Below are 15,856 nucleotides of genomic sequence, written 5' to 3' on the forward strand. Positions count from 1 at the left end.
GTCATTTTTAATGATTGCAACAGTATCTTTCACATGCAATCGTTCCAAATCAGTGGTGTAACTATGGAGGAGGGTGGGGGCAAGAGGGGCATGTGCCCCCCCCCTCCCCCCCAGCGGAGTTCTGTGCCCCCCTCCCCCATTTGAAATCTTGGACTGCACACAAACAATATGCAAGTTGCCCTCAGTGCCCCCTTGAAAAAAATGGTGCACCCCAGGTGCCCCCCTAGCAGCTTAACCCTAGTTACGCCACTGCTCCTAATTGTTTCAATCTAATAACTTTTAACTTGTATGTTTTATTCCAACCAAAAACCTTTTTAGGGGGCCCCTTTTTACACATCGCAACTGTCTGGGTAAAAAAAGGTTTTTGTTTTTGGCACAAACAGATCTGCTTTGCGAGCAAACTGGCTCCCGGTGTGTTCATTACTGATACTGATTGTGGAGCGGTAACCAGCCTACCCAAGGAAAACATAATTATTTTCTGGCAGCCAATAATTCGAAATTGTAAAGTAATAATTAAATAACTAAACATAAGGGCTGCTTTTTTGGGGGTCAATGTCTCATTCAAACGTAAATAACTGTTGTATTGCTAGAAAAAAAGTAATTTGGAAAAGGAATCTTTTTTTTCGGGACGAAACTTAATAATAGTAAGGGGAATGTAACTTTAATCTTCAGAACAATTTAGTTCAGCTTAATTTCAAAACACCAGTCTGCCATGGCTGTTATGTTTACCAATAATTGACGTGAAGAGTTCCGGGGCCGAGCTGCCTGCTGCCATGAAGGTGGCACCCGCCACATCATGAGAGAAACCTAGGCGCTGTGGAGAAAGGAAAACCAAACAAACCAAAAACAACACATAAGACGAGTCGTGGAAATTAATGGTGGCCAGGTCTGTAAATATTCTGTCATTTCTGACACCAACTTGCTTCTGATGAGTTCGGAGTGTTTATTCATGGTTGCATAATTCATGGTACTTCTGGGCGTTAAAGCTAAACACTTTCTTGTGTACATTCATTTTCAATTCACTGACCTTTTCAAAATATCCTGTATCTCTTACAAATGAAATAATCAACTTATTTAAAAGTAGAAATGACCTTTAAATGGTGTATTGATGACCTTAAAGGATACTTTGATCTCAGCCAAATAATCTTCAGCAAATTCCCAGAGGGCAAAAGTGAGATTTATACTCTACATCTTGAGAAAACAGAGAGAACGTATTCACAAATTTTGGGGGTCTTGTAACTGGATTTTGTTGGTTACGCAAGTACAAAATACATGGGCACACTCTCTTAAACCACCTACAATGATCGTTTTTCTTCCGAATGATACCATTTCAGGTGGAATAATTTCACAGGGTATTTGGCTAAAATTGTACTGGTCCTTTCTTCACTTTGAGCACGGATTTTCCCGTAAAATCAGTCGGTACGTTTCCGGGTAATTGCAAATGTTCAAACGTGCCTTTAACCGTATGTAGGTGTCACACAGCGAGTACTACATTCTTCACATCCATACCACTTGTACTTCTTGGGATATAGGTACAGTTTCAACACAAATGTACAAATGCATCTAACCCCAGGTTGGATAGATAATACAGGCAGGTGGTTTATTTAATGTTGCCATGACGATGGCGTATCAAATATCACCGCACTCCCTCGATTCATTCTCTGACGGATCACGGAGGCAGTCTCGTTGCCGCAATAAATCCCAGCGCATACTCCTGCCAAAGTCTCCACAAAATCAAATGCATCTATGAAATATTACACACGAGCCAAAAAGAAAAAAAAAAAAAAAAAAAGGAATTTGTCTTAGTATCACTGATGATGAATCGCGATCATGAATGATGGAAATTGTATCTCTAGGCTTTCTCGACACAGACTGGATTGAGAAAATATTTACATGACCGGAACTCAATGGCATGCGCATCGCTCGCAAGATTGATAGAAAAAAAATACAACCATGTGCTATCCATTTCAGAATTTTAATTAAGGTACTTTTGGAGATCAGCAACTTGAGATTGGCTTGGAGTGTAAATATGGTGATGGTGTTGGTGTTGGCTAACCTTAGCCGGTATTAAAGTAGGGATGCAGTTGAACTGAAGTGGAATGCTGCGGGACTTTTGTATGAAAGGGGGCATTATTTGAATGACCCTGTTGCAAAAGGTCTCTTGAATAAATTGTGGGTCAATTTCAATGTTTGATGTTAACAGAGTGCAATAACCTGTAACGTCTCCAGTTTCTGAGTCAAATTGACTTTATTTTGTGCCAAAAAAACTTCTTTCTGAAATCAAGGGGATATTGGTGAGAGGGAGAAACTAACCGCAAACATTTAACTATTAACCCTAACTCCCTACTGTCTTTTACTAAGTACTGGACCAAGTGCGCCAAAATCCATCAATCACACTGCTACAAATACTTTGCTTTAAGCCTCCAGGCCCAAGTATCATACTCCATCAATATTTAGTCAAACCAGGTCTGCAGGATTAAGTCCCCCGAAATCCACCAAAATTGTGGGGAGGGGGTAGATTTTGATGAATTGGGAAGGTTAGGGTTAAGAGATAGATTGTGAGCTTAAAGGTAATATTCAACTATTGCTTTTTCTGTAATTTTCAGAAATGGATGGATTTGGGGGTTAGTTTCTTACAGCAAATACTGTTACTGTTTAAGGTTTTGTGTTCATAGATGCTGAAAAAACCAAGAAGAGATGCAAATTACGGCTAATAGTCTTCACGGAAGCCTTCAAATCATGCACTTAAAGTGGCTGTCCACACAAATGTGACATTGGACAAACAATAGGGCCATCTTCTCGAGACGGCTCGCAATTTATTTTTAATATTCAACTTGGTTACGCACTTTTTAGTGGATGATCGTAAATTTGGATATTCAGTCACGGGCCCTATCATTCCGTAGGCCTTACCTCACAAATTTTCTCGAGAGAGGAGACAAAGTAGTCATCACATACTAATGCTAGGGCAACAAACATGTAGACCACCTACAACCGAAACACAAAAGAAAATTGAAAGAATTTATTGTGCAAAACAACAGAAATGATAACTGTGAAAATTCGCAATGAAATCTAGCAAATTACATGTTATAGTTATTGTGATAAAAAAAATTAGATTGGGGGGGGGGGACAGATGAAAAATTCGGGAACACAAAAAACTAAATCCCTGATTGATAAACCTTTTTGATTCTGGGAAAAAAAATTAAACAAAATTAAAACTTAATTTGTGCACCCTTTTCATCTCTATTTATATCTTTCTGGTATCAATTCAAAACATTGTAAACTTTTATTTGCAGGAAATGCTTGGTTTAGAACATTTTATTTTAATACACTTTTGTTAAAAGGATTTAGAAAATGAAGACAAAAATGTTGTACTCACACAAGCACAGTGCAAGATCACAGCACCTCTCTTGCGATCTTCATTTGAAAAGATGTCTGCTGGAAATTCATGGATTGCTGTTGAAAAAAAATAAAAATACACCATAATTTAGTCTCATTAAGTTTCAGATACATGGCAAAAATCTGGAGAAAAAGCCAAATGTGTTATATTGATAACAAGACTATTTTGCAGGTAATCCTTTCTGCTAAGCCATTTTTTGAGGTTGTGCTCAGCATGTCGTTATATAAACTATACTGTTATAAGTCAACTCATGACTACAAATCATTCTATAAATTTGGGGTCCTGTTTTTTTTCCCTGTCCCTGTTACATCTGACATCTATGAGTTTATAATTCAAGATGCACTCCTTAGTGCTTAGATACATTTCAATTCAAATGCTTAAAGGGAATATACAACATTTGCTGTTGCTGCAATTTTCAAAAATAAATAGATTTGGTGGATTAGTGTGTTACAGCAAATACTGTTAAATTGACTTGCTTCACGTTTTGGGTTCGGAGATGCTGGAAAATCCAAGAAAACCAACAACGTTCTTGTAGTCTGGTTCCCTGACCCCTCTTAAGATGAAACGGAGCAATTTATATACTTTGGGGAATTGTAAGGTCAGAGAATCAGTCTAGCTGGCTCGTACCTCTTCACAGGTGTGTAATCAATTGCAAAGAAAATGTGGAATAACTAAGTATGAAAAATTTGGAGCAGTTTTTGGAAAAAAAGAAATTCTCCAACGCTGGTCGGCCGACCAGCGTTGGAAAAATACAAGTTTTCTTGAAAAGGTCAGCAAACCAGGGGCCACGATTTTACAGGATGCTTTGGACTGTCATTCCCTAACATTCCAGTAAGATCTTTCGTGATCATTTGATCATTTCGTTTTTGGATGTTTGCAAATGTTGTATCTTCCCTTTAAAGGAGGATGCTGATAATCAGATGGCCATACATCTTATCAAATGATGACATTATCTCTAGAACTGGAGTTAAGAAAATCAGCAAAGAAGTCAAGTCGAGAAGGTGGAAATGGGTTGGTTACATTCTTAGAATGAATAACAGTCACTGCCTGAAAGCATTGTCTTGGCAGCCTGAGGGAAGGAGAAATGTTGGTCGCCCTAGACCAACATGGAGGCGAACCATCGAGAAGGAAAGGAACACATTAGGTTAGAGTAAAGAATGAAGCCAATAGCAAGAAACAGAGAAGAATGGACAGAGTACACTGCAGCCTTGTGGGCCCCACAACCTGAAGAAGGAAGGTGAAGCAAGATGTACTGCTTAAGTTAATGCAGTCGTCCTTCAAGAGTGATAATGAACAGCAAACTACCTACCCAACAAATTAAAAAAAATCATTTGATGTCTTTCATTATGATACTTGAATGGCAAGTTGCAAAGTACCAAGGTAACAGGGACAGGAAAAATGTCACATTTTGGACCCTAAATTTATAGAATGTCCCACGAATAAAGTTTACTAGACTTCAATGAAGGGCAAAAAAATTTATATTAAAAACCAAGTGAATATCTGTTATCAATACTACAAGCTTTCATTCTGCAACAAAAGTCCAATGGATTTTGGTTCCTTTTACAATCGTTCAACCTTAAATATTTTGCTTGGTCCATGACTATAAGAATGGTCCCTAGGGTATACCATAATAAATAGTTGAATACACTTTACATAACAGCGCGCAGAGCATGTACTCTCGCCAAATGTAATTTCCAAACACTTGACAAAACAAACAATGACCCTTTCGAGAGGATACAACAATCCCCGTCATCCAGGGAGATTTTAAGTGTCCATGTGGACGAAAGTACAGGACATAATGAGATAAGAAGAAGAAAGTTGAATTTGCAAATCACTCTCCTCTCGTAATTAAATAATTCCTTCGGCCATTGTCGCTCAGTGATCGACCTTCAAGGGTTTGGAGTAGTGTATTCCTGCAAGATTGAATTTAAGTCTCTTCGGGTGTCTAATAAAATACCTTCACTTCAACAGTGGATATTTTGGTAGGCAATTTCTGCTTGAAGACCAGAGAAAAACTAAATAATTACGTGCGATTAATTTAAGAAAGAATGCCAGCGGGATTTCGTATGTCTACACAAAACTGTTCCCCTGTCCGGGCCATTTTACTGATTTCACACCGTGTATTGTATTTATTTTTTTTGCAATTAATCTAATAAAATTACAATTTAAAGGCAACGTAGGATGAACGGGGGAAAACTTGTCTCTCTATATAATGTGATTACAAAATCTTGCAGCACCGCACACAATTTTTTAAACAAGAATTTCTGATGTGTCTAAAACATTTTGTCCTTTGGTGTGTATAATTGAAGGTCGTTTTGTTTGTTTATCATCTTGCTACCAAGAAGAAAGATCCCTTTTCCCAGAGTAGAATACCACGATGTTCGATTTGTCACGTCATGCACATCTTGAGTAACAATACACCAATTATTGAAATCCTGTATCGTATAAGAAACAACCAAGGAAAAAAAGACGGGCAGCTCAATGTAATAGAAATCAATACATCTGATTCACCGGACGGTAAAACGCGATCGGTTTAAACCGCGACTCGAGTGCACCAATTTTATACCCGAACTAGAAAGCACTCAGAGAGCGCAACCCCCGCCAAGGCTAAACAATTTCCCGACATAATGTCAGTACACCCAAAAGAAATATTCGCATAAATGGTGAACAATCCTTTAAAAAATCCTGGATCCAGACCCAGATCCGGATCACTTCCAAAATCTAATTGATTTGTACTTGTACCAACTACCAAGGACCACCCCTACAAAACTGTTCATGCAAATCGGTCCATAACTTTTTGAGTGATCTTGTTAACAGACAAACCAACCAACCAACAAACAAACTAACCAAATCCGATGAAAACATAACCTCCTTGGCGGAGGTAATAATTAAATTTGGAGGACGGTTTGCGCTATTGGCCCTTTTGCTATTTGTGCCTATAGGGAGGAGACAAGGCAGATATTACAGAGACATTTGAATGTCTCCATAATGTTTCAAGTATTTCTAGCCATAATTTTCCTGTCGCAAATGGCCTAAATCGATTCCTCGTGATGCAAAAACCAAATTTACAAAGTTTGGTGAGGGTAGGTTACGTTTAGGTTAGGGTTAGGTGTCATTAAGTTCGGATTTTTGTTTGTGCACAATTCTACGGGAATGTATCCAAATGTATCATTTCCCGTAATTAATATGTGGACTTGTGGAGAACAATGTTTGGTGGTCTGGATAGGATATTCGTTATGGGGTAATTGCGAAATTTAAGGATGTCATGATTGGTTGTATGTCAAAGATTATTCAGCCAATTCGGAAACAAATTTCGAAATACTGGCAAAACACTGGCGATAAACATCACTATAGTACAAATGGTATCCTGATTTATATGCTTTTGTGAAAAGAGCATTTAGGAGTGAATACTCAGAAAAGTGGTCCATGAAACATGAAGTGCAACATTATTTTGTCAACAGATCAATAGAACAATCGATTTAATCGCTTGAAAATGTGTCTTTTTGCACATCTCATTGAATGAGTGAATACAAAGCCTTTGAAAGATCGATAATTACACATTTATAATGTAACCGGTTTGCTTATTATTTCTAGTTATGCAAATCCAAACGTACATTCTAACACCAAATAATTGGTTATTTTCGAAATTAATATTGATGTACTTTTTTTGAGTCGGGGATACTATGAAATCTAATATTGGATTTTCAACTGCTGGGTTCGAGTCATACCCATGCTACCCTGTGAAACTGATAGTTCTTGGGGGTGGTTTTGGCTTGAAGGTTTTTTTTCCCTCTTCTTCTTTTTTTTTTTTTTTTTGGTCTTTTTTCCTGTTTTGATTTATCTTTACAAATTAAGACTATTTTTTTATCAGATGGAAAAAAAATTTGCGTCGGGGTGATGCAATCAAATGAGGTTTTGCCCTTCACCGACGTATAAACACTGTATACTCAGTGTGTTACCTTCCGAGTGAAAGTTGGAAAAATCACTCGGGTAAGACTCGAACCCACGACCTGTCTTACCACTAGACCACCTAGCTAACGGGATCGGTTGGCCGGTTCGAATCTAATGTACATAGCAGCAGGTACCGCATTATACATCGGTGAAGGGCAAAACCTCATTTGATTTACTATTTTTGTTTTAGTTTGCAAACTAAAAAAAATACCAAACGTTTGGTAGTGCAGGTCAAAAAGACTCAGATACATGTCTATCGCTGATGAGTGAACGGACCCGGTAGATGTCCCCAACTTGATCGATGTTAGCCACGCTGGCAAGAATCGTGACTGCACGGTGGATGAACAGCTCCACAATGTCAACACCCGAAGACAAACCTGTCAAGCTGAACAAATCACTGCGCACACACGCTCATGTTTTATGCCCATTTATTTTTCCTTCGGGCAAACTCAAGCTCTTATTTTTTGTCTTCTTCGGCATGACATTAAGATTTGCGGGCAGCTTTAAGAAAATCCTTTCAAAATTCCTGGCGCTAACATGAATCTTTATTCTGGTTAACATAGAACAGCATTTTATCTTTTAATGTCATTCAACTTTCTCATGAAGAGCAAATAAGGTATATAGGCCTAGGCTATGATTCTACTTTGGGAATCATTCTTAAGTTTTTGCTTTATATTGTGTAATACAAAATTCGATAATGATATTAAGGTAAAATTTCATCAAGCGTTTCTTCTTTAATTGTCACTAGATGATGTTGCACTTTTACCTAACCGGCTGATGAGACAATTTGTTGTCATGGATACCGGTATCCCGTCTCCAAAGACGTCATCAAAATAGCGGGATTATAGACAAGAATATATAAAACAAACCCACATACTTCGTATTTTGAAGGCTTCAATTTACTGTATTCCCGACACCAGTTACACAATATGTTTTCGTGCACACGATCAATTAATTGGCTTGCAAGGGTTTTCTCATCAACAGAAAAACAACCTTATTTTCAGTTAGATTTCATATCCAAACAAAACGATCCTCCGAAGAAAAAAAAAAGCTCACGGATTTTTTCTGAGTGTTCAGGGTTCCACGCACGCGTGCACATGAAAACACAATGTCTGGTGTTCTATAAGGAACATTGCCTGTCCGGCCTTACTTACTTTTTACTTACTAGGGCCTATAATTATGTTCATGTTTTGGGGCGTGGCACTCCGAAAAAAATTAATGTTTAAGTTGACTAGCCATCCATTTATTTTCAGCATTATATATAATTATGAGTAAGTTATGAGTTTAGGAACAATGAGACAATGCACAGATTACCAGAAGGATTTATTATCTTAGTCCAGTTGTTGAATCAAAGCATCCCGATTATAATTCCTCGAGTTTGTCAACCACAGTACATTGATAAAAGTAAACGTTTCGGAATACCAAGTAGATGTCATTGTTTTAAGTTCAAAAATAGATTTGTTTCATCCAAATTTTGATATAACAGGGAGGAATCCATTGAAATGATTTTTTTTTCAGCAGAGTAGGGCTACCTGTTACGGAATAGGCCTATACCTGCTTTAAATGTAATTTGCAATACATTCAAATATGACCCTGCCAAATGTTATGAAATATCCTACTTGATTGTAAATTAAAAAAAATCGAGCATCCTGTGAAAGAACTTAATTACGCTGTCATTTTCGAGAAAAGATATTTAAAATCGTTTCCTATCCTCGCGACGGTTTTTCTAATACTGCCCAAAATTTACCGAATTCAGTTTATTTTGTAATTGGTAAATCGGTTAAATAATTCTTGCTTTACGCCGAGAAAACGTAAGATGCATTTTCACAGTTTCTGACAAGGTACCGGCATTTTTTTTTTTTTTTTAATAACCTGCTTCAGATTGATTTCACTGCTGTTCTTTGGATCGACACAATTACGTTTTTGCAAATGGTGTCTAACTGTCCATTACCGTTAAGGCAGATACCTTAAGGTGTCAAGAACGCATCATGCGACTTTCAAACGAACAAAGTGTCATTTTAAGATGCATGTGCACGTCACCAAAATCATTTAGCTATTAGGCAACGTATACACCGAATTTCAGTCAAACATCTCAATGTCTGATCTATCTTGCTGCTATTTTATGGATATTGGTAGCCACTGCGCGTACGCACGTTCAATATTGTCAGAACATCAGAACAGGATCCTCTTTTTTTCTGTCCCTGTTACATCTGACATCTATGATTTTATAATTCTGATGCACTCATAATGCAGTCATCCTCCAACAGTGATTATGACTGGCAAACTACCTACTTAAACAACTTAATGCGTCTCGCCTGCTTTCAGTAAAGAGTGACCTTTGACCTTGGTGTGTGACCTTTGACCTTGGTGTGTGACCTTTGACATCATTATCGTTTGAAGGTTCCCATATTGCATCTATGACCCAAGTTTGGTTCCAATTGGACTTCAACTTTTCAAATGAGACCAATTTTACATGTTCAGCCTATTATACAACTTGACCTCAGATGACATTTGACCTTATGTGAACTTTGACATCAGTACCGTATGGAGGTTGCCATGTTGCATCTACGACCCAAGTTTGGTTCCAATGGGACTTCATCTTTTGAAATGAGAAAACTTAACGAAACTTTAACCAAAATACCACAGACATACATACATACTACATGTACATACATAGGCCTACATACGGACAGACATAGTGATTGCATAGTCTCCTTCCTGAACAAAGTTCAGGCGAGACAATAAAAACACATATGAAGTCATTCCTAATGAAACCTGAATGTCAAATTACAAAGAACCAAGGTAACAGGGCCAGGAAAAATATCACACTTTGAACCCTAAATTTATTGAATGTCTCGTTATTATTACGAGACATTGAAACATTTTTCACGTACTTTGATATTTGATTTCAACGGCCAGTTCATACAAAACATTATAGGCGACTCTGTACTTTTTTTCCCTCCAAATGCATTACCGGATTTGTGGAAAACTGACAACTGTTATTGACCTTTCGAAAATAGCTAGTGTGGGAAGAGAACAATGCATTTATGAAGGAACCGCGACTGAGAAAATTAATCTTGTCTTCCCACTCGACCGGAAACTATTATTTTCAATAATCGCTATCATCAGAACATCTTTAAGGGTATTACAAATTATGGGGGAAATGCATTTCTGTAAGGTTAAATGCACATTTGGATTATGGCGCGCCAAGTATAACACTGTACAGGGTGAGTAAAAAAACAACGAAACCCAAATGTCGGGACTATTGTTTTTTAGTGAAGTTCTGAATGTATAGCACTTTCAGTAGCTGGGATATGAAAGCCCAATTCATAAGCTTTCTTTTAGTAGAAGATTCATTCAAATCCCTCTTGTACTTCTCAAGTTACGGACTTTTAAACACAACCACCGTTTTAAGGTTCTGTCCACGGATCACATAAAAGTTCAGTGTTCTTTCAGCAAAACGAAAACAAATCACATAGGGATGTGTGTGAATTGTTTTCGTTTTGCTGAAAGAACGCCCACCTTTTTTTTGTGATCCATGGACAGAACTTTAAAACGGTGGTTGTGTTTAAAATTCCGTAACTTGAAAAGTACATGAGTGATTTGAATGATTCTTGTACTAAAAGAAAACTTGTGAATTGGGCTTTCATTTCCAAGATTTTGAAAGTGCAACATGCAGAACCTCACTTAAACAATAGTCCCCACATTTGGGTTTCGTGCTTTTTTTACCCTGTATTGACGAATTTCAAATTGACACTCAAACCGAGGGTCCCGCGCTTTCTCTTGTTCAATTATTCATACAATGGTTTGAAAAAGCACCGACAGCTCCAGTTTCAATGCTAATCTGAAATTCGTCTATTGAGAACAGGATATTATGTAAGTTCCTAGACTGTGAATGTTTACTGCATTGATCACCAAATACTCCATGAAGAAGTTTCATCTGGGGACGCGGTTAAGTTGGAGGCCAGTTTGGGTTGGTTTATGGAAACTTCATTTTGCAACTGTGATGGAACTACAGTTATTCCCGTTCTTTATTGCCCGGAGAAAAAGAGTTTCAAATCGCCTGTCGTGTTCTGGTTGCCCGTGTCCTGTTCTTGTCATGTCCGGTTTAGATTTGATGAACTTGGTGTGGTCAATGCCAATTAACTCTAACTCTAAACTAACCTAGCATGATTTTATAAGAAACATACCCATCCTGGCAAATTCAAACACCAAAAGGGAAACTGCACACACATATTTCTGACTTTGATTCTGACAGCGAATCTTTTAGAGCTATTATCCAGGTACTGTCGATTCGGGCAGCATTTTGGACTTTCTCAAGATTCGTCTGTTAAACGAAGTATTCGATTTCATGTCGGTAGAATTCGGATCTCCCTATACTTGAATACCATGATTCAATTACTAAAATGAAAATCCGTTGAGACGTTATACCGCAGTCGAGAAATTTGATCATGAGCAGTCTTTACATATAAAGAAAACAAATGACATTTCAAACTGATTACATTAAATCCTCCATGTCTTCCGTGTTCATGAGTGGTATATTACTTTCGTTATTCACGAACCACATGGGTATAAAATACGTCAAAAGGGATATTATTGTATTTCCTCGAATGGCGAGTTGGACTACCGTGATGTGACAAAATCTGCAGGAACTTTGGTGCCGCAAGAGACCGCAGACGCGGGAAATTTTTTATATGTGTGATTACTAAAGCAACATGAAGATGTTAAACATGGGGGGAAAAATTGTGCATGCTGTTGGTTTCTTCAACAAATCTAATTCGAACAGGGTTTTGAGAAAGACCGCAATGGATTTGTTTTTCTTTCTACTTAAAGAGAGACTGATGTGAACCGATTCTGTCAGGGATATCGTTTCGAAATGCCGCCTTGGGTGGCAGCATCATGTTGCTGCGTTAACAATGTAATGTTTCGCAGAATTCAATCTAGACAACTTTCAGTGACATAGTGGTAAACAGTTACCTATCAAAGACCTACTGGGGAATGTTTCCTGTGAATGTGTGAATCGCCTGGACATCCTGTTTCACTTTTAGAAATATAAATACCGGACACTCGCAGCTCAGAACGTCCCGCGTACAGACTTTATCCATGCTTACTTTATTCACACAAAAAATGGGCAGCCCTTTCGCATGCCTTTATTAATTAAACCCATTTTAAGGATCATCGGTAAATAGGTTGAAATATCTAGTCGAGTGCTACACAGAAATTGTTTCGTATGGTAGGATGGGTTGTATACAAAAACCCGGCTTTGATTTGAATGCTGTCGAAAACCACGTGAAAGGCCCTTTAAACCAATAGGAATCACTAGATAAATTGGATTTGAACTTAAAGTACACCGATGCCACATAAATTCAGCGCCGCCACGACAAATCGCGGAATCTACTCTACCGTATATAGTATATAGTGGGTATAATAAAGAAAGCAAGAAACTCATTCTTGTGTGATATACTTGTCGTTTCTGTGACTTTAATGACAAGTATACCATGAAAGATTCATACCAAAGCGAAAGCGAAGCGAATTTAAGACGTCTTTTGTGCAGGTAGATTATTAGTAAAGAATTTCAGAAGTTTAGAAACGTTCTAAATTTGGTCGTCATTATTCCCATTCGAATGTTTCTTGGTGTAATGAGGCAGTCTGCAGCCCGACATTTACATTGCGCATGCGTGGACAACCTGAGGATCTTAAGGCTGGTACCAGTCAATAATATACCATTCATACAGGTTCGCCAATGTCATGAGCTAGGGGCGTGACCAAAGTTCAGAGCCCCGCTTCTAATTTGCAACCAAGTATAGTCGTTTGAATTACCATTATAATACGTATATGCGTGCAACATTTACGCGACTGAATACTATACCACGAGATTTATGGTAAATTTTTAACGTTCAGATTTCAGGTTTTCATATTAAAGGGAATGAAAGTCCAATGACCGTTCCGTTAACAACTGATGCATGCGTGTTTTGTCAGCGACTACACTTGGTTGCAGAAAAAAAAGTGATTGCGGCCGATAGAAGCGATTTGTATCGAGTGCGAGGAAACAGATCCATTATATGGTTTGATTACAACGAAGCCAGGCATATCTAGTTCTCCACACCGCTACGCGTTAGCGCGCAAGACACCGAGGGAAGTTTAATTACCTCAGAGCGATGAATGTGGCGGGAGTATAAAATAACTCGGAGAGGTATCTAACACGGTATCACACGCTATACACCGGTTTGATACATGGTCATACAGAAGGCGTAAAGGTTGCAGGCCAGTAAATAGGCCCCAAATTCCATGCGCGGGCCAACTCACGATTTACATGCCCTCAAATCCTCTGTTATTAGACGATTTTGTGGCCCAAGCAGTTAAGGATTTGTAAAACCGAAGGGTGGAGGCTCTCTACACAGGACTTTGAGTTTGTATTTCTGTGAAATTTGGATGAAATTAGGCCCTAAAATTGCTCTAAATGCCAATTGAGTGGAGGGATCGTTTTTCAAAATGGCGACGGACCTCAGAACCACTTTTAGGGGTGATCATCTTTGGATTAAAAAGTCTCAAAAAGGTTATTGGTTAAACCCATAGAGCTGCCCAAAAAAAATTAACAGAACGTAAAAAAATGATAAAATAAGCTTTAGTTTGATGTGTGTCTCGAACACCTTGGAAAGCTGTGTGTTTTCCTTGATGCTTTGAAGTGAGGGCCGCAGTTATCAATGGGATCTGTGTCAATTTATTTACTGGTCTACACCGATTGGATTACTCAGACTGGACTGTATAATTAATATTAAAGATACGTTACATCCCGTTGGGTGTCCGAATGCAGCTAGAGCGTATACACGAACTCGGGAAACGATAATCGTTCACGGCTCACCGAACGCGCGATTCACGCGGCAAAATTCTTTTGATGAAAATATTCCACGATATGCGTTGGGATAGTGAAGATTAACTAAACAATCACACCTGTAAAATCAACACTATGCCTGCCGATTTCACGATGTTTTAATCTGAATTGATATTTGACGTCAATTTTATTGATAGGTGCGGCCCATAAGTATAATAAAGATATACAGCTCTATGGTGCGGCCGAAACTTTACAGCTACTGTATTTTTTAAATGTAAACCAGATTATTTTGTTTGATTTAGTTCGATTTTCTTCTTTTTTGAGGGGGGGGGCTGTTTGAGTTATCAAAACGTTATGTTTGTCGTATTGTATTTTTCAACACCGTTTTATTTTGCATTGCATTTTTACCTTTTAAAAGTCTAAAATATTTTTTTTAAAGAAATTGTATCCTAATATAGCTCTACTATATTCGAGGGATGTATGGAATTATGGAACACTGAACTGAGTGAAGGAACCACTATGGAAGACAACTTTGTCATCTGTTGAAGTGTTATTTCTGTTCAAACAACAAAGTTTGCTGATTGTATATATATGCAACTACATTGTACTTGATTATGTGCTGTCTGGGCACTCTATTTAGGAATATATGTAAACCCTCTTTAGGAATATATGTAACGTGCCTTGCATCCATGCAAGAATCAATAATTTGCATACAACACTCCTCGGGAAGTTGATAACAGTGTAGCCAACCAGAATATATCAACTACCAGGAGATGAGAGCATTCTGGATGGAATGATCCACAAGATAACATCAGCGCACACTGTGCATGTATTACAATTGGGTTAAAGTTCTTTAACACCTCTTACTACGAGCGTATTATGTAGTTTGTTAACTTTTGCTCGACTTTTGAATAATAATTAAAAAAAATGTTTCAAGCAATTTAAATCGTGATTAAATTACAAACAGAAAACCACAGAGGCAAACTTACAAGTAAATCATAAACCCAAAACACCTTTCCGCGGTGATGTGGATACGTGGCTATTGGTTACTGTCATTATTTTACACTCTAAAGGAATAACAAAAAAGGACGCATCATGCATGGCAATCAATGCAAAAAAAAAATGTGAAGTGTGCAATCTCACGCACACTATAGTGATATTAAATCTTACGAGCCCTATAACTTCAGTCTGTTTTCCTTTCCAATGTCAAATTTCCAACAGAAAGTAAGACGCTGGAAGCCAATTTCGAGCTTCTTTGACGCTCGACACTTCTGCTGCCTCTTCACCCGATCCTTGAACCGCTCCTTGAGGAGGACACGAGTGGCAGAGAAAAGGAGAAGTTGGAGGAAAGAACGAGGAAGACTTAAATATATATATATACAAGAGGTTATGTCATGGCGTGAAAATAACAGATGCTCTGAAATGACTTTTTCTTGATGCTATGTCGACAGTATATTCTTGTGCAACAATGTATTTTCTGTCAGATTCTTTCAATCAAAAAGCGTTTTCTTTACTTAAAAAAACACATCTGGGGTTGACATTATCCGCACGGCAAATACCATGACATTTTAATAACCTCAAATCTCATTGACGTCAAATCAGACGAACGTCATTGGTTAAGCTATACGTTTTCAGTTCTCTGACTTTTATTGAATATCTGTTGTCTTCGTGGTATG

General features: G+C 38.0%; 1 protein-coding gene across 1 annotated transcript in view; it reads right to left on the minus strand.

Annotated features, from left to right (window-relative positions):
• Window positions 1-15,856, minus strand: part of LOC119742681 (sodium/potassium/calcium exchanger 3-like) — a 60,031-nt gene that overhangs the window by 26,396 nt on the left and 17,779 nt on the right. Inside the window, exons 3-5 of the mRNA XM_038218838.1 lie at window positions 3,377-3,453; window positions 2,911-2,985; window positions 730-814 (exon numbers count right to left, since the gene is read on the minus strand). Of these exons, the coding sequence (XP_038074766.1) occupies window positions 730-814; window positions 2,911-2,985; window positions 3,377-3,453 (237 nt within the window). The remainder of the gene's footprint in view (window positions 1-729; window positions 815-2,910; window positions 2,986-3,376; window positions 3,454-15,856) is intronic.

The sequence above is a fragment of the Patiria miniata genome, unplaced genomic scaffold (assembly GCF_015706575.1).
Source record: "Patiria miniata isolate m_02_andy unplaced genomic scaffold, ASM1570657v1 HiC_scaffold_6, whole genome shotgun sequence".
Taxonomy (NCBI): domain Eukaryota; kingdom Metazoa; phylum Echinodermata; class Asteroidea; order Valvatida; family Asterinidae; genus Patiria; species Patiria miniata.